Source organism: Apus apus, chromosome 3, assembly GCF_020740795.1.
Source record: "Apus apus isolate bApuApu2 chromosome 3, bApuApu2.pri.cur, whole genome shotgun sequence".
Taxonomy (NCBI): Eukaryota; Metazoa; Chordata; class Aves; order Apodiformes; family Apodidae; genus Apus; species Apus apus.
Genome location: NC_067284.1, coordinates 33,431,815 through 33,458,114, shown reverse-complemented (window position 1 = coordinate 33,458,114; position 26,300 = coordinate 33,431,815). Strand labels below are relative to the sequence as shown.

At 42.0% G+C, this 26,300-nt stretch overlaps 1 protein-coding gene across 3 annotated transcripts in view; it reads left to right on the top strand.

The window, feature by feature from the left end:
- Positions 1-26,300, top strand: part of PDE7B (phosphodiesterase 7B) — a 169,379-nt gene that overhangs the window by 73,024 nt on the left and 70,055 nt on the right. Inside the window, exon 1 of one of the 3 annotated variants that reach the window (XM_051614722.1) lies at positions 18,194-18,592. The exons of the other annotated variants lie outside the window; for them this stretch is intronic. Within the exon in view, the coding sequence (XP_051470682.1) occupies positions 18,355-18,592 (238 nt within the window). The 5' untranslated portion in view covers positions 18,194-18,354. Of the gene's footprint in view, positions 1-18,193; positions 18,593-26,300 lie in introns of those variants that run through there. 3 annotated transcript variants of the gene reach the window in all.

Sequence of the window (26,300 nt, the reverse complement as noted above, 5' to 3'; positions counted from 1 at the left end):
TTTCATCTGCCCCGCCCTATTTTATGAATAACCCATGTAAATGCTAAACTGCTGTATAAATTCCATGCACAGTTTTACTGTCATATGGAAAAAGGCATCTCTGTTTCTCCTGGTCCTATTTGGTAATGGTCACCATAAGAGCTTGTGCTGAGCCGTACTCTGTACCTGGCATGTGCTGAGAACACTGGCTGGAGTGAACACAAGGGGATTCCAGTGGATGACTGCTTCATCTCTGGATGAAAACAGGGTGGAAACATGAAAGCAGCAGTGGTTTCAGAGCTCAGCCCCCCTCTGAGGTGCTTTTGAGCATGCTCAAACTCAGGTCTCTCAGACACTGACTGGGTTTTAAGGTTAAAAAGCAAGCAAGCAAAGCAAGACATTTGCACCAGGCATAGTGTTGAAGCATTTTCAGTGTCAAACAAAATCTATGTGGGAGTTTTCAGGGGATTTAAGAACAAAATCCTATTTGGAATTCCTAAATCCTGTTTCAGGAACATTTTTGGGACCTAATGCCATGTTCTTACATTCAGTAAGAAGCAGAGACTGACAGGTCTCATCTGTAATACCTATGCGCAGCAGCTGTGGGCTGCTTCTAATCATCAACATTCTTTAATTATTAATAAAAGTTTTATTAGCCATGAGTCAAAAGCTTCTCTTTTTCTGGCAAAGGACTGAGAAGATAATTTTTCTTTCTAACAGTAGATGTTTTTAAAGCAATAACCCAAAAGTTCAATCAGATTTAAAAATAATAAATGCAAATCCCCAGATAATTAGCATGTTATATAGCTAAGTTGCTAAATACATAATATATCAAATAGCTATTTTCATAAAAGAATATCCCAAACAATTCTGTAATGAAATACATGCCTTGTCTTTTTTCATTTTGTTCATATTGTTCTTATTCTAACACAGCACGAGATGTTAGTGTACAAAATTCATGTTACCTTCTAATTCATTCATGTTACCTTCTACTCTTAGGAAGCATTTTAATTATAACACCTGTTCTGATAACAATTTTGAGTCTTTATTGTTTATGAGATCTAAGGCTAATCAGAAATGTAATGCTTCACTGTACTTCAGGGTGATTGATTTCAGTATATAAAAGAAGACTTTTTTTCCCCCCCCTGTGGAGACATTTGTGCCTCTGTACATTGCAGCTACTGCCATTAACAAGAACCTGGAATTAAGTCAGTGCAAATCAGAAATATGCGCTGAAGATTTCCTCTGTGTGTTGGCTGCTTTGTCTCTCACAGGAGAGACTGTCCCTGCCTTCCCCAGCTACATTATCACACTCTATAAGGAAGGAAGTGCAATGAATGCAGTTGGTTTAATCCCCCCAGGAGTTCCCTCTGGTAGAGTATGTCAAAGCACTCCCAGCCGCCAGCCTGTCAGGTCTGCTCGGATGTTTTGAAGACAGCATGCTCTGAATGGGAATGTAACAATAGCAGGCTGATTTTTCAGCAGCCAGCACTGATAACTCTGATAAACAGTCTTCTTGAGGTAAGAAGTGACGCATATCAGAGGTTCCTGCCTTAGACGCCAAGGTTATTCGTCATGTAATTGGATATTGTTGGAGAAAACCGTAATTATCCCAGATTTAAAGGCATAAGGCCATCTGTGGGATAATATGTGGTCAAAGATAATACTTCACTGCTGAATCCACTTTATTCTTTCCTATTCATTTACTTTTAAGAGATGTGACCTAACCAGGTCTTATTTAAACAAAGCTGGGATTTACTGGCTTCATGATTATTGTTAAATTACAGAGCTGGAATTTCATTGCTCTGGTAGGGTAAAACTTGGACTCTCCTAATTCAGAAGTCCAGGAAGTTCTCAGTGGACAACAGCAAAGAACACACATTCCCTGGCAGATACAGAGGTCTAGCTTTAGCTCCAGCCAGCAGAGAGCAGCTGTAGTGAATCCCTGCTGTTGCCATCAGATTCTCCCTGCACATCGACCTGTTTCACCTGACAAGTGCAATGAAAATTCCCGCTGACATCCAGGTAGGGTTCATCATTAACTTTGCCTGAATTTGCCAATTTCAGGAAACTTCACAAGACCCAGGGATTCTGCTACTCCTGTCCTCACCTACCTCACGTCCCCATTTCTGCTCCCCAGCTGCTCAGCTGTCGCTCTGCTGAAATTGTGTTGGAGCTGGATCCCAGCAGCCCTAATCATCCCTTTAGAACTGCAGTGGGAGTTTTTATCACACTGACTGGCCCAGTAGATTCTAGGAAGTAGCTGGCTACTTGGCCCCAGTGTGCTGGGGCAATTAGTCATCTGGTGGGCCATCTATCTCCTGCTTCCAGGAAGTAAAGGACTGTCACATCACAACAGGTTTTAGCTCCTACCCCAGGGAAACAAGCACATGAAAGCTCACAAAGTTATACTAAAGAAAGTAATTCCTCTGCCTCGGGCCAGCTGCAGATCCCAGCAGCCTTCTCCCTCACACCTCCTGGCACCAGAAAGTTGATCTATGTCTGTCTCCTCCTTCAAGGCTTTGCTCCATCATGTGATAGGAAGTCTGATTCCTGCTGTGCTCACTCTCATTTGCAGCCACATGCTTTTGTGTTTCTCAGTATAAACACCCACCATCCATCCATCCATAGGAGCATTACAAAACCTTCATGTCAATGCTGTCTGCTGCCTTTAAAGATAGATTTCTGCTTGACCAGCCTCCCGGTTTGCTCCTTTGTTTTTTCATGTTCTTAGCATGGCAGCCATACATTACAATACTTTCTTCCCTAAAGTCTGCACACAAAAATGAGGCTTTGGCTTTTCTCCAGCTATTTTCCCATTGTTAACAGGAATATCTGTTTTTAGACCCTTTCCCGTTTTTCCGTAAAGGTAGCCTTATCTTCTTGATCCATCAGTAACAGTTCGTTACTGATGTGGAACTCAGGCTCTTTGAGGTAGCTTTTCCTGTAATTACTGTTTCTGTCATTAATTGTCCCCTGAAGCTAAGGCTATCTAAATGGCATTTGATGCAATTCCTTAGGTTTATATAAGGAAAAAAAAAATTCTACTAGAGTTATTTGGAGATATTTAATTTTGTTCTCCTATCACTGTGGAATAGCTGTTAATGTTTGTAAGCTCTTTTCCCAGCATAACTGTATGAGAATAGATAACCCTGGCTGAAGTTCTAGATTGTTTTTTTGTGAGTGAAGTGGGAGAAAGTTTATAAGAGACTGGTACTGAGCCAAAATATCAAGACATATAGATCCTAGGCTTGTTTAATCATGTTTTATGCATAGATCCAACATATTTTCATGCATAGATACAACCCATTAAATCAATTTAAAAAAAAAAAAAAAAGGAACTTTATTATATATATTAAAAAAATCTCATTCTGAACTGAAACCTTTAACTGTATTATCTTACTCCACTAAATCACTGCTTAAGAAGGAATTTCATCTAGGAAAAGGGAAGAAGATTGAAGGCAATAAGTAATAGAAGGGCACTGGAAAAAGTGGTTGAAGAGTACAAATGAGGGATCCCAGCTCTAAGTGAGGTATTTATGTTGCACAATACTGAGAGAGGTAAATTCTTTTCACAGACATCACACGGCATCACCAGGGAAGCAGCATGCTTTCTCCTCACCTCTTTTGTACCTTCATATGTCCACAATAAGAATGTTTATATCTGAGGATTCCTGCCAATGAACAGACACAGGCATTTTCAGAGTTCTTTTCAGCTCATAGTGTAGCAATGTAAATATCTAACATTAATCAAATTAACTATTTCTGTTGGTTAACTAGAGGGGACCCAAGGATGACAAGCTCAAGAGTTCCCACCTCTGTGAGGAGGAATAATAATAAGAGAAGATAATAAGAGAGGGTAATAAGACTTTGAGAGGGCTCATATATATGAAGAATCAGACATCCAAGACATTAACACTTGTCTGCTCAAAATCTTCTGATGCCCTTCTACTGAGGGGTCCCGTTTAAAGCCAGCAGGTTTTGATTATAGAATAATTGAGGGAATTTTAAAACACTTGATGACAACTGGTGTCAAATATTTTTTCTAAAAAAAAGAAAAGATCACAGGTGATTCAGACAGAGGTGTAGAGAGGGGGTTACATATTGTCTGATATCTGTGCGTTTAATTCTCAATGTCCTATGTGCACATGTGTGGGAGTCTGTGTGTTTGCCTTGTCTTTCTATGCCTGCACACATACATACTCCACATACATGAGCATTAGTGGGAGTGGATTTTTTCTAGAGAACATATAATGCTCATTGAGCAGTACTAAGAAAATGCCAGTTACCCTATTGTGTAGGTAAAAGACATTTTATTTGGTATAATAGAGAAGAATTGCTAAATTGGACATGCTTTGTGAATGCAGAGAATATGCGTTACATGGGAGGAATGAGACCAGCCAAGAAACATGATACAACATATTTTAAAAAGGAAATTTGGCTCTTTAAGGAACAACGATACCTTTCACTCAGCTATTGTATCTTTTCCAGCATAATTTAAAACCTCAGGCTATAATTCTGTGATACCAATGTGTAACATGTTAAAAAGACATCCCTCTCAGTCAGATGATACTTATTCAAAAGTTTCTGAAAATCAATTCATTTGGGATGCTTTTAACTGATTGTCTGGAATCAGGACACCAAAATCAGATGTTGTCTTAGAAACCTGCAGCTTCTAGGTTTTAAAATCTATTGATTCATAGTGAAACATAATTTAATAAATTGAAATGTTTTTCAGTGTAGTGCAATTGGAGGAGTTTTATGTAAATTCTTGGCAAAATTTAAGAACAAAATGAAACAAGTATCTTCTGTGCTATGGAAAACAGCGTATGTGAAAGAAGTGTATGGAAATCACTTACAGATATTCAGAATGATAACTATATAAAACACAGTTCTGTTACTGCACATCAGTTCTGTTCAGGAATGAGACACTGTTACTTTCAGATGGAATAGGAAGACCGTCTTCCCTCCCAAGGCCACCCACAGCTGGAAGAGAAAAATCACACACAGGAATTTCTCCCTCCCAATCTTACTGTTTCCCAGGTCTTCATACAGTTGATGTTGGAAAGCCATCAAGTGCCAGCTCTCTAAGAGCTGCCCATCCTTTCCCTTAAGCACACAGAGCAAACTGGCTTGCCCCACTGCCAACAGCATTTAGGTGGAAAGGCAAGGATCTGCTACAGCTGATGTCGGTGCCACAGCATGCAGTGCTGGCAGTGGAGCAGGCAGGGCAGCTTCTGGCAGCATGAACACAACTGGCTGCCAGAGCAGCTCAGCCTCCAGCCAGCCCAGGGCTTTGCCCAGCATGGGCCAGGCTGTGGCTGCCAGCTGTAACCATACAGTTGATCCATCACTTGCAGCAGGGCTGAAGTAAAGATGAGTTAGGTAAGCACATTGCCCTGTGTTAAACCAAAGGAAATTACCTGTCCCAAATAATATAGGTGATACAGTAACTGAGGCCTTCGTTACTTGTGGCTAGGAAAGATGATTCTTAGAACTGGTCCTAACCCCACTTTTCTGACCAGGATTGATCCTGTTCCCACTTTTCTGACCAAAATATTGCTTTGACCACTACTCCATTTTAAATTTTCCCTCATAATATATTCAAGTTACATAGATAAAAACAGTGTTTCTATCCAACCCTTTTCCGTGTGGTCACAGTTCAGGCACAGATGAACAGCAGAGCTTATAGCTATTACCATAGTTTGCAACTATCCCCTCACCTAATAGCCCAGATGTTATTGGTAAGTCAACGTAAATAATAAAAGAAAAAAGCATGTTCAAATGTGGATGGGGAACAAAAACACCATCTTTTAAATGTGTTCAGAATAAAAGCAACTACAGATGCAAGACACTTTTTCTCAGTAATAAGTGGACTGAATAATAATCTAGTTGGACTTATCTAACACCTCTTGAACTTGTTTAGGAGTTCAGGGGAGATTGCAAGTGCTCTGTCCCTGCCCACACCTGGCCCAGGAGAAGGCTGCTTACATATCCTGCAAACCAGGGTGCTGGGGCCTGGAGATAGCTGGGAATACAGCACTTCGCGAGGTCATGCAGGACTGCCAGTGCTACCTGGCATGATTCATAGGCATTGCAAAGTGATGAACTCCTACTCAGCTCCCTGAAAAAAACTTCACCATTCTGAACCTGGCTAACAGTGTTGCATTTCAACATGTATTTGTTATTTGTACTGTCGCTGATTGCACTTGAGCCCTGAGGGTGACCAGACAGCTATAGAACTTCATAGGCCAGAATAACTATGTTTCAGACCAGAACCTTAAAAATATGTCTCAAAAGAGGTATAGGGCCTCTTTTACTACAGTATGCTAAAGGTTCATTAGTCCTGACATTTATGTTTGCTTTCTTCCTTTGAAGAAAGGTAACACTATTCCCATATTAGCCATAAGAGAACAGTTCCAGCTATGCTGTAAGACACTACAAGCCACTTAATTCCATTTTCCTAATTAACCAAAATTACCCAGTGCAGCATAGTGCTTTTGGTGCTTTTGCAGCTTACATCCCCAGACTTCTTCCCTGAGACATCGGAGAGACAAGACAGAAAGGAGAAGTAGGCTTCAGATCTCATCCCAGCCCTGAGTTGCCACACATCACCAACCCTGCAACCAGGAGGAAGTCCTGAGTTTAGGTAGCTTAGATATAGCCAAACTGATTAAAGCTAATTTCTTAGTATCACCCAGGCAAGGTGACAGACCAGGGAGCTGGATGCAAATCTGCTCAGAAAAAAAGTACACCTCTTCTCAAGAGTGTGTGCAATGTGTGATGGAGCTTTTGGATGCTCTGGAGTTGACATCTGTAGAGATGCAAGTCCGTTACAAAAGGACAGTTCACTTTCCTTTATTTCTGCATCTTGAAACAAATGCCATTATTACAGTGAAACTCCATAAATATGCCTAGATATTGTGAAAACTGCGGTGAAAAAAGAGTTTTGTTATCCTCTAACATAGGAACACTCATACAGCCATTACTGTTGCTGTTTTCTGGAGCTTCAAAGTCTGAATTTGCAAAATTTGTTCAAGCAGAACTGCTGATAGGTTTAAGCAGGTAACAGGCAAACCTCCAGTCTTTTGTGAGTCCATTTTATAGAAAAAATACTGACAATTCTGAATGTTTCTTTCAATTTATCTTAGCATCTTAGAATCCAACAAAAAAACCTGAGATCAGAGTTTTCTCATGAGATTCTCCTCCCTATAAACAACCAAAGGGTAGCACCTTTCGCACTGTTCTCATCCTTCCACTTCTGATCTCAGCAGAAACTGAGGCCCACAGCTGACTCCAGTATTTATTTTTCCAGAAAGCACTGGAACATTTTGAAGCTCAAAACAAAAAGAAAGAAGGTTTGGTTGTTTGGATTCCTGCCAAAGATGTGATGAATTCCACTAAACAATTGTAAAACAGCAATTGTAATCATTTAGGGCATTTGGTCTGTCCCAAAGGCTGTGCCACTATGCACCATTGTAATTTAGGATGCAAGCAGCTTACCCAAACATCAGCCCAAACCTTGACTGGATGAATTATCCAGCTGTTTTCCCATGGCTCCTCTTTGAGTCAAAGGGAAGAGACAGGCTCTGTAATACAGCAATTCAGAGTAGCAGCTAATTTAGTTACTTTTAATTGTCCCCTTGGTGGCTGTCTCATTCCTATTTAAGTTAGTGGCCAAGCTGCATATCTAAAGTTGGCATTGTGAAAGTTTCCCTGCTTCTTACACTGATCTTTGAATGATAATTAGGAACTGTCTGTATAACATCTAGTAAAACAAGGCTCCAACCACACAGACGTCTGTTACCAAATTGATCTAATCCAAAATTTTTTTTACTCCCACATACATGCTGAGGTAAATTGACATTTAGTAATAAAGAAAAAAAAAGCAATTAGGAAAGTTATATTTGGCTTTATGCTACAGGGAAATGACAAAAATAACCTAAAATTGCAGTATATGTTAAATAAAACTATTTGCCTCTGAGATTTAAATATATCATCTACAAAGTTAATATTCTTCATCTTACCTAGACCAACTATCACCTGCTTAATAAAGGTCTACTGCTTTCATTGCATTTTTTATAAAATAAAATTAATTAACCATAGTAAATAGCTACCAATCACAATCTCTTTTACCATACATTGTCTCCCATTTATGTCTGTGTAATACTTTAAGATTTCTTCAACAGGGATCTTCTGCCAGTTCCTCTTGCCACAGTACGTCATGTTCCAGTGGTCCCAGCCACAGGAGAGGGCATTCACTGCAGAGCTGCTGGGGCTGATTTTTTACCACTGTTGGTTCATAGACATTTAGTGCTACAGAGATGCTGTCAGGTCTTCCTTTCTCTTCTATGCCCCACACAAGACACCTGCAAGCTGCTGAGCTCTTGATCTAAACACATCCTCATTCTTGCATTCAAGTTGTCCTGTGCTTGCTCTTGTTTCCATGCACTTTCAGCTAGAAAAGGTTCAATAAGATAGCTACAGCTAGCTGAAATTTTTTCAGCAGGGTAATTTTGCTTCAGAAAAGGCAGTGTTATAATTTTGTTCTCAAAAAATGATTAATATTTTTTTCTGAGGGAAAGTTGCTTCTCGTTTCTCATTTTGTTAAGAAAACAATCAGCATTACATTCTGACCTTTTCTGGTAGTTTTCCTTTGCTATTGTTTTGTTAATTTATTTGGACTCCAATATTCTAACGTGTTTATTCAAATGTTATTCAAATACCAGGTTAAATGTTATTAAAATATCAGGTTATGGGATCTGTTATTCTACTGCAATGTTTTGAAGTTATCTCAAAAAAATACTTCTGACATCAAAAGGAAAAAATATTCTCTCGGAAGTAGTTTACTGCAGATTTTTTATTTTTTCCTAATGGACATTTGGTTTTAACTTTTAATTTCTAAACAAAGTCTGACATTTTCATGAAACAAATTCTGCTTTCCAATTTGCTACTGTGAACATTATTTTTATTATGTTAGTGATTGTATTCTGAACTAAGCAACTGTGCCTTTGAAAAGAAAATAATAAGGACCCAGCAGGCCATCCTAGATGAGCATGCATTTCTCTTTATGCTGTGACTGGAAAAGGAAGTGCATGTTCATGCAAAAATGAGACTTAAATAAGTATTTCCTATTGGACTTATCCAAGCACATATGATGGCATAGATGGAAACCTGAGATTAAGCCATTAAAAATCAGCTGATGTAGATGGCAAATGTCAGCAAAGGAAATGCAGTTCATTTTCCAATTCATTGGCATAGTGGTTTAATAGAGTGATAAGGCAACTGATATTTGATTTTTTTGCACACAGTCACACAGTCTGGTAAAAGTGACATCACTTCCTTGCATGCTAGCCCCACTAAGTTGTTTCCTGTACCAGTGTTTCAGCTGAAATTGGAAATACTGGAGGATTTCTTTCCCTTTCGGAAAAGCCCACGTTAATGGTGGCTGAAACCAGTTTCGTCTGGTACTACTTGAACATTGGTATTATACTTTAACAATAACCATAATGTGTAATGGGTTTCACTGAAGTGCATAAGAAGTCCCTGATAAAAAGAACAAAAACTATTTTAGTTATTTAGTATATGCATAATATGCCGTTAAAAGCAAGCCAGCATTAGCAAGAAGATAGAGTAGGCCATCGTATAGGCTTTTCTTTCATTCTGATTTTAGGACACAGTATCAAATAGCCTGTAATATCTCCACTTTTCAAAGCACTCCAGACCGTGGATAGAGCTGTGTGGAAAGGGAATTCAGAGCTGGGGAGCACAGTTGTCCCAGGCAGCTCAATGCTCCCCTGAGCACTGAAATTTACTTTCCTTGGTTAATGGAGACACACAGCAATCTCCTTCAATCAGCTTCTCTGAGTGTGACCAGAACTTTGCAGACTTCAAAAAAAGGGAGACACTTTGCCAAGCCTATGCTTATAGAGAAAAGAAGGTACTTATCATTCTAAGGATCTGAGCTTGCTTTCCGAATTAAGCATCTTCAGACTGCAGTTGCAGGTGGCAGAACATGTTGGTGGGACCAATCACTCTGGTGTTTAGCTCTCTCATCCCACACAAAGGCGCCTGAAAATGGTTTTGCTGTTGTTTCTAGAGGATCTGTGTCAGCAGAAGGTAAGCTAAAGAGAGTAACCCAAAAGCTTTTAAATTGTGAGGTTAAGTATCCAGTGATGTCTTGTAATTGACTTGGCATACGATATTGCAGACCTCTGAAAAACAGATCAAGCACAGGCAAATATAGTCCCTTGTGCTGAACAGACAGGGGAAGGGAGACAGAAATTCTGTCCTGACTATGCAAAACCACGTTGCTACTGATGGAAAATGTGTTTATGGATGTCTGTACCATGACTGAAGCTCACACTTTGTTGTGTGGCTAAGGTCTGGGAAAAATCTTTATACAGTAAAGCGTTAGTATGATCATCTTATCAAAACAACCTGAATATTTTCATCTTTTACAAAGCTTTTGATCAATTAAGGATTTTTTTAGAATAATGTGTCTTAAAAGTACCATGTACCTAAATGAATATTGCTATCATAAGAGCTGTGCAGAGCCCTGCAAGATGATGTGTGATTGCCTGGATTGAAGGAAAAAAAAAAAACAAACAACCACGCACGTGGTAACAGATATCTTAGCAAACATTGGAAAACATTTATGGTTTTACATATGGTCAGCGTATCTTGGAAAGCGTAGTGCAGCTGGGACTACGTTACTGAGAGCAGCCTGCCCAAATACATCTGAGAGAAACAGCTTTTCCAGAAAGCCTTCTCTCCATCTGCAGGTCTAGTGGATGCCTTTGCCCAGTGCGAGATAGCTTTTCCTCCTAGGCTGTCTACTCAGAGTTTTTTTCTTTCTGCAGCATCACCAGCAAGACTGCATTTCCAGTGGAAGGTGTAGTGAAGAAACCTGACGCGTTTGCGTGATGGTCTGTGGGGTTTGATCGCCTGGTAATGAAATGCCAGCCCAGGGGTGAAAGAGTTCCAGACCTGGGACCACATTGACACAAACGCGGTTGTAAGAAAGGCAGAGAGCTTGATTACTGTAAATATGGCCTGATTTTGAGTCATGAGAAACTAGGTCAGAGGGAGCTCAGTTTGTCACTAGGATGTTTGTGCATCATTGTTAGACCTTTCCCACGACATCCCAGCTCTGTCTCCTGGCCATCCCCACAGCAAACTGCACTCGCTGCTGTTGTGCAAATGCAAAGAGGGAAATGAAGCCAGGGCACTTCTGTGGGAGGGCAAATCACCCCAGCTTTGGGGTTTGCATATGGTCAGAAAGCTGATGTGCAGACAGAGCAAAGACAAAGTGTCATTACAACATGATCATAAATGTAGAAATGGTACTCGAGTGCCATAGGTATTCCAGCCAAGATATTTGTTCTGCTTTTATTTAGTGGCCAAGGTATTCAACCTGACCAAAGTATCAAGTTTATTTAATCACTGCTAGCAACAGGTCTGCAATCAGAATGCACGTGGCATCAGGCAAAGTATGCCTCAGCTGTAGCAGTTTACTCTCGCATTGCAAACAGGGATAAATTTGGGGGAGGTCTGCACAAGGCCTATCTCTAACCTGTGCCATCCTAATGCTTATCATAGGGTCTAAATTGGATTATACCCAGAGAAAAGTTTGCCAGTAATTACTAAATTCTCCAGACAAAACCTGAAGAATAATGAGGAAGAGATACTCTGCAATATTAATATGTGCAGCCATCAAATATCTAACAAGTTTTAGAAGTTAAATATGTATTAATTTTATTTTAAATAGTGCTTCTTTTCCTAGCATAATATTATTTCTTCTCCACTCTGAAAGCTAAAGGGAAAAACTACAGTATCAAATCCTGTGATACCTGATTTACCAGTGAAGGAGCAAGCCCTATTATTTCTCTATCATTATATTTATCTCCCATTTATTCTTACTGTACTATGATTTCTATGACAAAAATATAGACACCACCTGATGCAGATTTTTCATCTACTCACTTTATAATTTCAAAAGGCAAGAAAAAACATAATCATAGTTGCAAGTCTTTTCTAAATAATATAAAGGACAAGGATACCATGGGCTATACAGTCTCTAATGCATCTCATTATGGTTATAGGTGAAAAAAAGAAATACTTCATATGTGGTACATCTGTCATCTTTCAAACTGCTGCTGTAATTTTTAGATACTTATGTCCCAAGTGAGACAACATGCATGCATATTCTCAGCTTTAAAGATGGCAGTAATCCTTCTGAATTCATTGAGACTTAATTGAGACTTAATACTTAATATTAGTTATGTATTTAAGGGATATGCATCTCTTATCTGGTTAGTCCCTTTTTCTACTCAGGCTTTTTTTACCTCTTCACAAAAAGAAATCGTGCAGGATGCTGCTGCTGTTCTAGTTACACAGTTATTATATAAAGCTGTTGATGGGCATTTCCATTATCTCATATAATAGGTTTATTTTTTTTCTGCCCACCTGATTTCTACATACATTTTCAATTAGGTACAGTGTTCTTCACCTCCCACTCCATTATCCCCCAGTTCATTATTAAGCATCCTTTGCAAAACTGTTGCAATGTTTGCTGAGTAACAGCTCCTTTTGGGATGACCCTGAGTTTTTATTACCTCTCCTGACTCTACCTTGGCTCAGGTGAATCTCTCTTGCCTGTACAAATTAAGGGAGGAGATAAACTCATGGAGTCCATCAGAGAAATTGTGCAGCACAATTAAATGTAGTACTAGCAATTCCCTTCTTGGTTGTCCTTCAGCTTATCATTATTATTCTCTTACTATACTTTATTAAGGTGAGATGACTCAATTATCTGTTACTTCCTTTAAAGCTACACAGAATTTCACCATGTACTGTGGAAGATTTTTAAGCATCAGGCTCAGTATGCTGAACTTCTGATTTTCCAAAGCAGGCAATGGAAAAATTACACAACCTCACTGTTTCCAATTACTTACGGACTTCTGTTTATTCCTTTACCACAAGTGTTTTTGCTTAGTTAGTAGTACAGATTGTTAATCATTAAAATGTGCTATCTTACATGTGCTAAGAGTGAAAAAGAAATTGGCTCCTTGCCCTCCAGAATTCAATCCTCAATCCTCACTCCTCTGTTTCCAGAACCTTTTCCCAAGGACTGTGATTGACTGACAACAACCCAAAGATTACCGCGACCCCGCGGAACACCACTGTCTGTCTCCAACATTTCCCAGTAGGTGAGGCTCTCAAGGAGTGATGCTGGCCAGGCCAGAACAAATAGTGTATCCTAATGACCCTTAGAAATTCATTTCACTACTTTTGACACTGAGATGGTAGTAGATTAAAAAAAAATATCCTACTCTGTACCTTGAGTAAATTGTTGAGAATTCATAGTAACAATATTAAACTCATGTCAGAGTTGGGAACAGAAAGTTCTGAGGTAGTGTATAGAATTTAGTATGCACAGTCTTGAGCAAAGACATAGTAACTTTTCCCAAATAAATACAAAATTATTAATATTTAATAAAGTAATGGCTGTGATAGAGATGATTATGAGTAATTGTTCTCGTTAGTGAGAATAAAATTAAAAATTATGGACATCTGGAATTAGGCAAATGTGAGGTAAAGAATAAAAATATTATACTAATATTTTAATGCAATGAAAGAAATGTTCCAGAAGGTCGTTAGAAAAAGTATTGCAAGCTCTGCATAACTCTGCCTGTTTGTGTTTCTTCTGTCATATTCTCCAAGCCTCTTAGGCACTCAGCTTGCTTGTCCCCTCTGAAAGTTACTCACTCATGTTCTTCTTTGCTCTGTTGCTCCTTTCAGGCTGCCCTGCAGATGTGCAACACATTTATGTATTATTTTTCTTCATCTTTAACAACTGTGCCCCACTGTACCCCATACAATGGTGTCATCACCTGGTTCTGACCCTGGGCAATGGCCCAGCCTACTGACTCTGCAACCTCTGGGTCAGAGGCAGAGGCATACTTTTAGTGACTACTAATTTGATTCCACTCATAAGTGCTGTCTAAAGACATATGCTTTACACTTTCTAACAATCAGCATCTGATAGTCTTTGAAACCCGTCTCTACGTTTGGATTACTTAATGTTTGCTGATCACTTGACAAATTTGGTAGTCATTTTCAATTTTTAATTTATTTTTTTTAAAATTATGTACTGCATAAATAGACAATATAAAATCTTTTCAGGCTTCTGTTTGGGAATGTTACTCTTAGTAAGTTGTCACACAATGTGGGTTGGCTGAAAGAATAGACAAATTTTCTAATAGTAATGACTCTGCCACTCTACTAATTTATGAGCCATTTTTTCAAACGTCGGCTATCAGATCGAAGTGAGAGGAATAATGGAATATAAATTCCCCTTTACAATGCTCTGTTAATACAGAAAGGCCGAGCTGCCTGTACTCTGAGGAAGCTGTCAGCAGCGTTGCAGGCTGGAGGTCCCAGTATCATTTACAGTACTGGCAAGCAGAAGGTCATTGCTGGGGAATGAAGCTTGGGGGGGGAAGCAAAAGGAAAAGGCTGAGGGGAGTGGAGGGAGCACTTTCTGCACCCTGAGGATCTTTCTGCACCATTCTGTTTTTTACAGCTTTTGTGTGTCTGGACTGATTTGTTGTGGGAGAGCTGCTGGAGGCAGTATATTTGGCACAGGACAGGGTAGCTCAAAGCCAAAAGGATGGTGCTATTACCAGTTTAAACCATGGCTTTTTCTTTTTTTTCTCTTTCCTCCTCCCTCGTTTTTCTTTGAAGGAAAGAAAATAAAAAAGGGGAAGAAAGGGACTTGCAATGAAAACCAGAGCAGTGGGTTAATGATGGCCCTGCAGGCTTCAGTAGACTGGAAAGATACACGAGGCACTTCCTCTACCATCTGGCATGCAATTCTGCTGCTGCAGCTCTTAGTACATAACTTTGGAGTGAATAAGCAAACAAGTAGAACTTTTTAAGAGACACCAATTACGAAACACCAGCTATTAATCTGTCAAGCTTACTCCCTTCCCTTTTCTCCCACCACAGTATTCCCTCCTCAGGTTTCTTCCAGTTCTTGTGTCTACCTGTGAAAATACACGGTGCCTCGTCAGGCTTTCAGATCCCACTCCACTTGCCTTTTACTTGGCACTGCTTCTCAGGATGAATGAGGGCCAGAGCTAACACATTTATATTTCTCTTGTAATGACTTCAGCTTCTTTGACTCAGAGTTGGAGAGAAATGCAGTTAGCAGCAATAAAGGCATCCATCCCTGTTGCAAGACTTCCTTCAAGTCTAGCTGGAAGTGAGAATTCAGAAGAGAAGCTTTAGGTAAGCTGAGCTTGCTCAAGGACTGTTTAAAATGCAGTCACAAATGGCTGTGTACATTGCTGTGTAGGAGTATGTTATGTTTTAATTCTGATGTCTTTTCTCAAGAGCAATGAAAAGCTGAGGTCACATCTTCAAGTTGGGTAAATCATCACAGCACAGTTAAGTCAGAGAAATCACTTGCAAAATCCGAGCCTTTTGCATCTTAAAAGTCTCTGAGAATTATGCAAATATTTATCTTCTAGGCTTTCCTGTGAGCAGCTTTTATCTGGCTCTATTCTGGTAACAAAAAAAGACAAAAGGAAAGTAAATCAGTAGTAGCAAAATCCTCGATGTATTAAAGATAAATAATCACTGAATTGTAGTACAAATTGTGAAGCACAAATTTAGTAGGAATAAGATGTAATAATTTACACTAATGCCAGGCAACATTTTTACATGATTTATTTTCTTAATTCACAATTGCTGATTCTTAAACTGGCCAAAAAGTAGGGGCGGGGGGGGAAACAGAAAAAAACAGACTATCTAGAGCCGTTATTTTCGTTTAATTTTCCAAGAAAAAATACATACTGTTTGTTAGGTTTATTACATAGCTTCTTGAAACACTAAACCAGTAACAGCAACAGATGACAGTTTCAGTTGGGTTTCTGACTGCCCCCCTGCTTTGCACCTGTAGAGCAATTAATACTTTGATTCTGACTGTCTGATCTTCTCCTCAAGGCAGGTTCATAGCCAAGTGGCCCAACTATAGTTGGCACAAAACTTTTCACAGTTTTAAGGATATAAAAATGTAGTTGCAGAGTTTGAAAACTCAGAAGATTGCTGTTTCTGCTATCAACAGGTTTGGTGGCTAAATTCTGTTAAGTACTTAAATATTCAGATACTCATCTGAAAACTGAATTTGTGAATATATTCTCTTCCAAGATATCTGATACTTCTTGCATCCAGTGAAGCTGGAAATGCCACAAGGGTAGCCTTTCTTTCACACCACTGACACTTGTGGGTTTTGCCCCAGTGTGAAACATGAAATGCAGAGGTAAACGAGGAAAAACAATAACTGGAAAAAAAAGTGACTGCAATTCCTTCTAGCTCAAAACTTCAAAAAATGAAGTAGTTGGGGTGCAAGGTTTAAATTGCCCAGTAGGCAAATGCTCATCTTCTAAGTCTTTCGGACTTCAGCTGCTTAATTTATCCCTAACAGGAACAACATTGCTTTAAAAAGTAATTTCAAAACAAACACTGAATAGAAAAACCTAATATATCACAAGAAGCCATATGAACTTAAACCCAGTAAAATTTACCTTTTCACAGAATTATAACTACGCATTGCATGGCTTTGTTAGTGGTTCTGACACTGTACTGCACATCATCTATTTGTTTTCCTTGCTCTTCACCCCTTTGTTCCAACCGTCAGGACGTCCTGATGCTAGGGACTCTGCAAAATAACAGTACAGCAACAGTAGTGTAATACTTGGGAAGCACTTCACTATTTTCAAGACAGCCACCTGAAAGTGTAGTATGCTGGTAGCTACAGCCTGCAGTCAAAACAGGGCTCCTTCTTGACAAGCATTAGTCATCAGTTTGAGGTGTGAACGTGAAGGTAAGCATTGGCAGAGGATCCTAGAGCAGGGGAAAGCACGCTGCCTCTGCTGATGTTGGCATGAGGAGGAAAGGCTTGTGCACCCTGTTTTCTACAGGTAAGGGTGTTTGTTAACTTTCAGTCCATTCTGCTGTCTCCTCTTCCTCTGTGAAGGATGATCCTGCTTGTTTGCCAGCTTATTTTTCCACCTGGAGAAATGGCAGAACATCGAATGTAACCCGAATGTAACAAATGTAGTAACTATGCCTGCTAGAAAATACTATGATGCCCACTAAAACTCTACTAAACGAGTCTTCTGCAGTTTTACCGGAAACTAAGCGCTGGTGCAAGAGCCCACCCCTCTGCTCTTTCTCTCAACCAAGGGCTAGAAGACAGACAGGCTAGAAGGGATATATGCTGTAAGGCCAAAATATAAATTCGGAAGGGCCCAAGGCGGCTCTCGGCCAGCGAGAGCAGGGCCAGGGGTGCTGCTGTTCCCGGCCTGAGGCGCCCCGGGAGCTCGGGGAAGCGCTGCCCAGCCCCCTGCCGCTGCCGCACCTCGGCGTGGGGCAGAGCACTGGCACGGGCCGCTTGGCCTTTTGGGGTTTTTTTGAGGATTTGCCATGAGTAATTGTCTTCTCGTTAGTCTGCGAGTGATCGCTGCCACCAGGCAGTGTCCTGACGTGAACCCGTGCAGGTGGAGCTTTAGAGCCAAGGTAGGGGCAGACCCCGCACCCTCCCCAAAACTGTAGTTTCAGCACCTCGCTCCTCTCCGACCCGCCAGACGCCGGCGCCCTGGGTGCCCCCTGCGTGCCCGTTCCGGGCACTCTCCCGGGGCTGCAGGTCGAGAGCAGAGCAGGCGGGGGCACCGCTCGCTGCCAGCGGACCCGTACCCCGCTCCCGCCCCGCGCAGGAAGCGCTGGGGCGGGAATCTCCGCCTTTGCTCCCGGCCGAAAGGCAGCCGAGGTTAGCGGGGGTTTGACTAAGAAGCCAAAACCCCCACCGGCTCCGCAACGAGCTCGGCGAGGAGGAAGGCGAGGGCGGGGTGGGCGCTGCCCCATGGCATCACGGCGTGGATAAAGTCAAACCGCCTCCTCCCTGCCTTCCTCCTGAGCGCACCGAGGGCTGCGAGGGGCGGCCCAGCCCCGCTACCCACACCGCCGCTGCCGGGCTGCGTCAGCCCCCGCGCCGGCGGCAGCCGCGGCCCGAGCCCCCGCCCCCGGGGCTGCGCCGGCATGAGCGGCGGCTCCGCGCCTGCCCGCCAGCCGCTTCGCCCCGGCTGCCGGCGCCTGGCGGCGGGCTGAGGGCGCGCAGAGGGCGGGCGGGCGGGCGGGCGGCGAGCGCGGCGGCCGGAGCCCGGCGCTCCTTCCTGCGGGGCCGGGCGCGCCCTGCACGGGGCAGCGGGTGGGCGGCCGGCCGGGCGCCCCCGCCCCGCTCTGGATGCCCATCGCGGCTGCTCGGGCCGGGGGGTGGCTGCGGCTCCCCGGCGCGGGGAGCGGGCCAGGATGCCGGTGCTGGAGCGCTTCTTCCCCGCGGCAGAGCCGGGCAGGCGGAGGAGGACGGGGGAAGAGCCGATGCCCTTTCCCATGGGCAGCCTGCCCGGTTATCAGCAGGGAACCCTGGCCTGGGACTTGCCCGAGATGATCAAGATGGTAAAGCTCGTTTGGAAACCCAAGGGGGAGCTCCGCGGAGCGAAGCACAGAGGGGTTTTGGATGGCGAGGATGTCCTGGGCGGTTCGGCAGGTAGGTCTCCTGTGTCCCGCTGCTTGGGGCAGCCGGGGGTAGGGGCGGCCGGGGCCGGCGCTGGCGGGGCGGTGCGGCCGGAGCGGCTGGTCCCGTCGCGGGGCAGAGCGGCCGGGGCCGGGGCTGCTTGTGCGGGGTGGGCTGGGAGGCGCGGGGCCGGGGAGCGCTGCCCGACGACGGGCGTCCGGCTTTCAGGACGTGTTTTGGTAGCTGCCTCCCCGCGGAAGCGCACACGCGGAGGTTGTGGCGGATCGGGCGGCCAGGTCCGTTTGCTGGCGGCGCTCGCTCCCGCGATCTGTTGCGCGCTTTTGTAAAGCGGGGCGGCAAAAGCCGAGCTAAAAACCAGAGCCGGGTAGCTCCGCGGCGTTGAGGCTGACCTCAGCTGGGGCAGCTGCGCTTGCTGCCGGCGCGGGGGAGCCTCCCGGCTGGCACGGAACTCGGTGGCGGAGGTCCCGCAGTCAAGGTGGGGGAGCGGGGAGGGCGCTGCGGGCCCGCCGGGCAGCTGCGGGAGCGGCGGTGGCTGCGCCCGCCCCGGCGCCGAGGGCTTCCCCCTTGGTTTCGCTGCGGCTTCCTGAGCGCATGGCCTCTCCTCTCAGGCCGCCTAACTTCACCCCCATCGCTGAGCGTCCTCGGCTCGTTTCACATGATCTTCCCGTGCTTCCCATCTGCAAAGCGGCGTGACACCCTTGCGACTTGCGTGTTGTTTGCTACCGGTATTAAAAGTTGTTGGAGTGACACTGCCCCATCCCGCTGCTTTCTCTTTGAACGTGGGATATTACTGGCCAAAGAGCACATGATTTTTTTTATTAACTGTGTAAATCTTGCATGTAACGTTTTTTTCCTAGTTGACAGTCGTGGAGCCATATGGCACCATATCAAATACTTTGTTGAAGTCCAGGTTAGACTTCTTGCATTTTCATGATGTGGAAAGGAGTTGTCGTGTTAGCGTGGTACTTCTGATTAGTTGATACTGCATCTTGTCCCATGATGCATGTCGCTTGTGGTTCAAAACCTCTTGCCCTCTGTTGGAAGCCACCTCTTTCCTTCTTCAAAATTTGACTTGAAAACCTAGGGCCTGTGACTGTCTCGGTATCAGTTGTTTGGGTTTTTTTCATTCTCTTGACATCGTATTACCATTACAGAATAGACTTGGTTAAACTGTGTGGTGGGTTCCTATAGAACTCAGGTCTGGTCTGCAACCTGGTCACTAAACTCTTACAGTGCTTTCAGTCTTCAGAGGCTATGTCTTCATCTTCCTTTGCTGAAGCCTTTATCGAGACCTATCATTCACAGTATTTTATACCAGAATAATTTAATTTCTTCTGTAGCATAACCTCACTGCAGGTATTTCAAAGTGCAGGAGTGTATGTCTGTATCCTCTGTGTGTGTGTGTTACAGCGTAAGTAAACTTAGATATAGTAAGCAAGTAACTGTGTATCACTTTCGAATGCTCACCAGGGTTGGCTGGTTGGTCACTGTGCATTATTTTGGATGTTTGCAGTTTAACTCAGAAAGGCATGGTTCACTTCTCTTTCAAAAAGGGGAAGATGACTCTCAGGCTCCAAGAAGAATGCACAATCTGCCACCCCACTCAATGGGAGTCACTTTGGTTTAAGAGAATAGTGTTGTCGGTGAAAAAAGGGGAGGTCAAATTGCTCAAGACTTGGAGGAAATCAGCTGGGAATACACTATAGCCAACTGGGGAGATTGAGGTTTGTGTGGTGGATGGTAAGCGTTCGGAGATGGACCCGTCAAACAGAACTTAAGAAGTGCTGCATTGGTTACACCTCTTGTATGAGTAATAGTGGTTTTTCAGTATGCTTGTGTTATATCTTGGTGAAATTAGTTTCATTAGGTAACAAATGAGCTTCACCTTCAGATTCCTGGAGGCAACTAAAAATGTACATGAATGTACAGAGACAGATTAGTCCACTAGCAGGATATGAGTAACTTGCATTTACTCAAGTGGCTATTACTCGTATCCTGTGAAGGGACAGTCCTCTTCACAGTGCCAGTTCCTATTCAGTAAACTCAGTTGATTTGCAGTAATTCAAATCAGAGCAGATGACAGCACTAACTCTCCACACTTTAAATACAAATCATCAGACAATTTGAGTGATCCAGACTTGGGTTGCTGGTTTTTCCTCCTCAGCAACAGCCATCCTAGGAGTTTTCCCTCTTGTGGTTTCATTTTAGTCACTTTAAGTACATTGGAGTATGTGGGAAAACCAGTAAATGCTGCAGTCTAGTATATGTAAGTAAGTGGAAAAGAATACAGAAATGCAAAGAAAAGGTAATGGTTTGAAAGAATCAGTAGTATGAGGTACTCAGCTTTATGTTTGTGTGGTGTTTTGTATGTCTTTGGCTCCTTTAAAAAAACAAACCTATGTAACTTACATCTTATAAAAAGGCAGTACTTCAATAGGAAATCAGGTTTTCTTTAGGTGAAGCTAAAGCAAATAACTTCGACTCAAGGTACTGCTAGCTAGGCAAATAAGGGTTGATTGTTCAGTAGTAGAGTTCACAGCACTTTCCACATCAAGGGCTTTTTCATTTAAATTTTTAAGTGTTCATGTGATAACTCATGTTCTGTTATCACATCCTCATGAAACTACTTTGCTTACAGTAGAAGAGAAGGAAATAGATACAGATTCTGGAAGGAAACTCTCAGGATTTCTGCCTTGCTTGATCATGCTAACAGAGATTTAACTAAGCAAATTCCCTTGTCCTAGCTTGAGAGATTGGACTCAGCTTTGGGCTGGCTTTCTAGGAAGGAACAACACTCCTAACCATCGGTAGTGAAGGGGAAGCATAGCTGTATCTCTACATGCTGTCAGTTCTGTGGATGGCAGTGTCTTGGGGACCCATGTAGCTGTAGTTCATACTGCATTCCTCTTTCCTGAGATAGAAGTAGAGAGCTGCTACAGAGCAAAGCTGCCTGTGTGTCCTGGGCTCTCAAATAAAAGATCTATATCTGGGTCTTTCTAGTTTATTACTGAGAAAAAGCTAATCAGTCTCCCCACAAAGAAAGTGTTTGCAACCCATCATGCAGCATGAAGCTAGTATGAGCGAAGAAGAACCTAGATCTCATAGAGGCTGCCTGTCTGGGGCTTCTAATTATTTTGTTTTCCTTCCAAAGGAGAAAAATTCACATGTCAAGCCCTCTCTTATTGCTGCACTGGTTTTTAAACTTAGCATCAATTAAGACTTCAGACCTTTCTCCTGCACCTGGCCTGCTCTTGCTTAGTAACTCTCTTTTTTTGTTTTGTTTTGTTTATTTTGTTTCTCTCCCCATTTCAATTCCTCACCAAATCAGCACAAAACTGTGGCTTGGTGAAGAGTCTCTCTGGCTGTGCCAGGAGCCATTTCACATACTCAGGCTAGCCATTTGATAGTAAAAAAGTATTGAGTGAGAAATGGGTGTAATTCAGTGTCATTCCTTACAGTGTTTCAAATAGATTGTTTGCAAGCCAGTGCTTTTTACTTGAATAAAGTAAAAGCATGTGTTGATATTATTACAATTTAATTATTAAAGTAATTCTTAACAGAAACCATATTGATCACTGGGAGGGAACTGTGTTCTGCTTATGACCCTAACTTTCTCATCACCTTCTCCAAACTCTAGTTCAGCAGCAGCTTTGCAGATCAAGCAAAGCTGATCAGGAGACAGGTATAAGTCTGCCTCCAAGAGTCTTTCTTATGAGCATTAGCAACCTTTTACAGTGATCATCCCAGATAACTCCAGTGAGACTTTCTGTACTGATTGAGTCTTGCACATGTGCAGACATGCAGGACTTTCAGAGAAGGTGCAGTGGTACTTAGAATTATCAAGGTCCTTTGAGACACTGATCTCTGTGGGTTTTTTGAAATAACTCTAAATGTTTTTTTTCCGCCTATCTCTTTCTGTCTGTGGATGTTTTCTCAGAAATGTAGGTTCTGATTCATGCATGCATCATACTTATTGTTAACTGGTGAGTCCCTTTGCCATGAGGAGGAAAAACAAGCAGTACCACACATCACTCCTATTACAGTTTGCTGGTGAGAAAATTTCCCCAGTTATTGATGTGTCCATTCACTTCTCTTCAGTCAGCTGTCTCCTTTTGATTCGGTAATTTTTGTAAACTTTTCACCATTGTCCAAACTGACCTTGTTCTTTCAAATCTTGCAGCTGCATGCTGAGCAGTCCTGTGATACACTTGGTTAAGAGGTCAGAGTTAAACCATCTCTGTGCTTCTTTAGTGGTTGCTTGAAGGTCTTCCCTAAAATTATTCACAAGATGTGCAAATTTTTTCCATAGTATTTAAGGAAACATGCCTTCTATTTCATTTTTCTTTTGTAATTAACAACTTCTAGCATGCTGTGCTGCAGCTTTGGTGCTCATGTTAAAATAAACTTCATCCTTCCGCTTCCCATCATTATTTACAGAATTACCAAATTATTTGAATCAGAGAGACCTTCAAAGATCATTTAGTTCCAAACCTCCCTGCCATGGACAGGGGCGTCTTTCACCAGACCAGGCTCAAAGCCCCATCCAGCCTGACTTTGGAACACTTCAAGTAATGGGGCATCCATAACTTCTCTGCTCATGTATGCTTTTGTAGTCTCACTACAATAATTAAGAATTATAAAGTGCTTAACACCTGAATCTCTGAATTACTGAGAACCAAATGGGGCTTTGGCTAATAGTGTAGAAAGCTCTTAATTTTCTGCAGTTGATGTCGAGCATGTAGGTGCCACAGGTGTAGATCCCAGTAATAAAGAAAACACGGGAGCTATCAAATGCATTGTCTTAGCATCTGACCTGTCTCTTCTGCTGTTCGTTTCATCGAAAACAGCTTCATTTGTGTCCTGGTGAGAGATGCACAGCAGGCAGAAGAGCAGCTTGCTGTATCTTTTTGAAGTTAGCTTTTCTTTTTTGTTGTTGTTTTGTTGTGGTTTGTTTTTTTTTTCTTATAAGGTCTTTGTTGAGACTTATTAAATCTGTTACACTCACGAGGGACAAAGAATGTGAATTTGATAGAATCAAAGCTACCTGTGGCAACCTTGATTGCTCTCTGGCTGTTGTGTTGAAACTACAGGCCCTGAGAATAAGAAATATGCTCTTCCATATTCTTGTGAAGAGCTGGTTAAATCAGTGGAGAACTTTGTGCAATGGCCTCATTGAAGAACAGAGAAGTTAGATTGTATGCAGTACCACTTCTGTACTGTGTGCAGTAGTCCAAGCGATAAAGACTTTGAATTTAAAGCACATCTGTGCTGTTCAAACATAACTTTCCAGTTTACTGGCTGTACACGTGTTAATAATATGTAATTTGGAGTTACTTTTTTGTTTGTTTCTGAAATACTTTAGTCATTAGAGAATTGGTTTCAAATATACAAAAAATCATTTTGAGACATTAAATTATGCTCATTGATGAAATTCTGCTTCTTTCTTAGTGCCTAACTCTTTAGAAGTATTTTATAGAATACAGAATATAGAATGAGAAGCTGAACCTATTTGGAAAGTCTTTGATTTCAAACATGTCAAAATGAACTGACGTGTTTGTCAGCCAAGCTCTGTTTATTTTGGGGGTGAAAATTTTCACTTAATTCTAGGTTTAAGTGTTTAACCAGTCTTGCCTACTTTGTTCTTATGTAAATTTTCTGTTGTGACTTTTTTAGGGTTTTAGGATATTTGAAAATAAGAGGTAGACCAGGGATAAACATTAGAGAATAAATTACCTGAATGTCTCGGCAATTTTTGAGTGGTCTTTCAGTTCAGCCCTCTTGGCCTGTTTTTTGTTTGCTTTGTTGTGAATGTTGGAAAACAAAATTTGTTTGCAGAAATACTTGGAGAAGCTTTTCTAACAGCTGCTCAACTATGTACAGCCACAACAGAAAGAAAAAGATTACAGTATGGATTTAAGGCTTCAGAATAAAGTTAAGAGATAAAAAGTAAATTCCCAGGTTGGTGTTGGCCAGTGTGCAGAAGGTAAACACTGCTGGCGTGCTAGGGAAGTGGCAGAGGTTTTATTGATATGTCGACTCAGACACAAATCGACAGTCTGCTAAGAACTATAAACACAGATTGTGGTGAGTTGTAAAATGGTGGTATGATCTGTTGCTTTCAGTGAAGCTCTTCTGAATATCAGGAGCCAAAGATGTGGCCTTATATATAAAAGTGATGCTTCTCAGGGAAAAGCTACAGCACTATAATGTGAACAGGCTTTTTGATGTGCGGTTGGGTTTTTTTTGTCGGTTTGTTGGGGTTTTTTTGGTATGCTTGTTTGTTTCATTGAAGTTAAAGCTAATGGCTTTGGTTTATATTTGGTAAATTGGCTCTTCAAACTCTTTATACTCTGCTTTATACTCTCTGAAGAATTAAAACTGCTAAATGACTACCAAGAGAAAGCAGTAGTGATATTAACAATGTCTGCCTAGTGGTAATTTTCTGTATTGCTTAAATGTTGTGAGAGAAACGTTTAAAATGCACTGTGGGAGGCTTGATACTGCATCTAACTTCCAGTGCTTCTGAAGTTGAAGAGCATCATATGCAATTTGTTTGCTATTTCAGTGCTCCTTCATAACAAACTTAGTTTGTGATCTGTCATACTTGTTAAAACTGTTTGCTTGGAGACATGCATCCCAGACAGCTTGCTGTTGTCCTGCTTTATGAAGTGTGTCTTTCTAGGGATGCCAAGGAAAAAGGTGCCTTGTGTCACCAGTTTCTCCACTATTAGCTATCCTGACCCCCTTCCTAGAGCTCTGCATTCAGAATGAGCTAAACCATGTTACTTGTGATGGCTCAAATGCTGTTTAACTGCTGTCACATTTCCAAGGGGCATCTTCAGGAATGAGAAAACTTGTGTGGAGTCAGACTGAGGGGAACTCCGTGGTGTCAGCTTCTTTAGGTTGACTTGAAAAACTCAATGGGCCTTATGCTATTTCTTCACAGCAATGATGCACCCGGTTCTGGCCATGATACCATAAAACGTGCGAGTCCTCTTGTCTTTCCTTGGTCTGGACTAAAAAGTGGAAGTACTTAAACCCTCTTGAGACTTTCAGCTTGAAACACACTTTGACATTTGTTAAAAACGTTTTGTAAGTCATCCTAACCTTGTTCAGAAAGAGCATTTTAGCCTGCTTAATTATGGGTTAAATTATACTAACTTTTAAGTACTTGACTGGTTCTTGCTGTACACTTGCCAATGCAAGACAAAAATGCTGCAGCTCTTCATTTTTTCCTCGGCTTGCGACATAAAATTTCTTCTGCCACTGTTATGGCTATGAATAAATCCTGTATGAGAAAAGGAATGAATCCTTATTAACCCCCTGAATAAAGCTTTCAACTCTTCTGTGGAGAGCCAACTATGGTTTCCCCTCTCCCCTCCTCAAATCACTGTAAGATTATAGAAGTTCCTTGTCTTAACCCATCACCTGCTAGGAAGAGGCATCATTCTTGAAAGTTCCTGATGCTGCAAAGCTGAACATAGTGTAGTCGAAGGAGGACAGTCAAACACAGCCAGGGTTCAGCAGGCTCATTATCAAGAGTATTGCAGTCAGATCTGCCCCTTATTACAGTAGCAATAAACAGGCAGACCCCTTCCATTGCTTTTTGAACGAAATATCCTGAAATTCAGGTATCCTCCAGAGTTCTCTGAGAAAATGAATTTTTAAAAATCTGTTAGCTGAGATTGCTGGCATGAAAATGCTGAGTAAGACTGGCCCC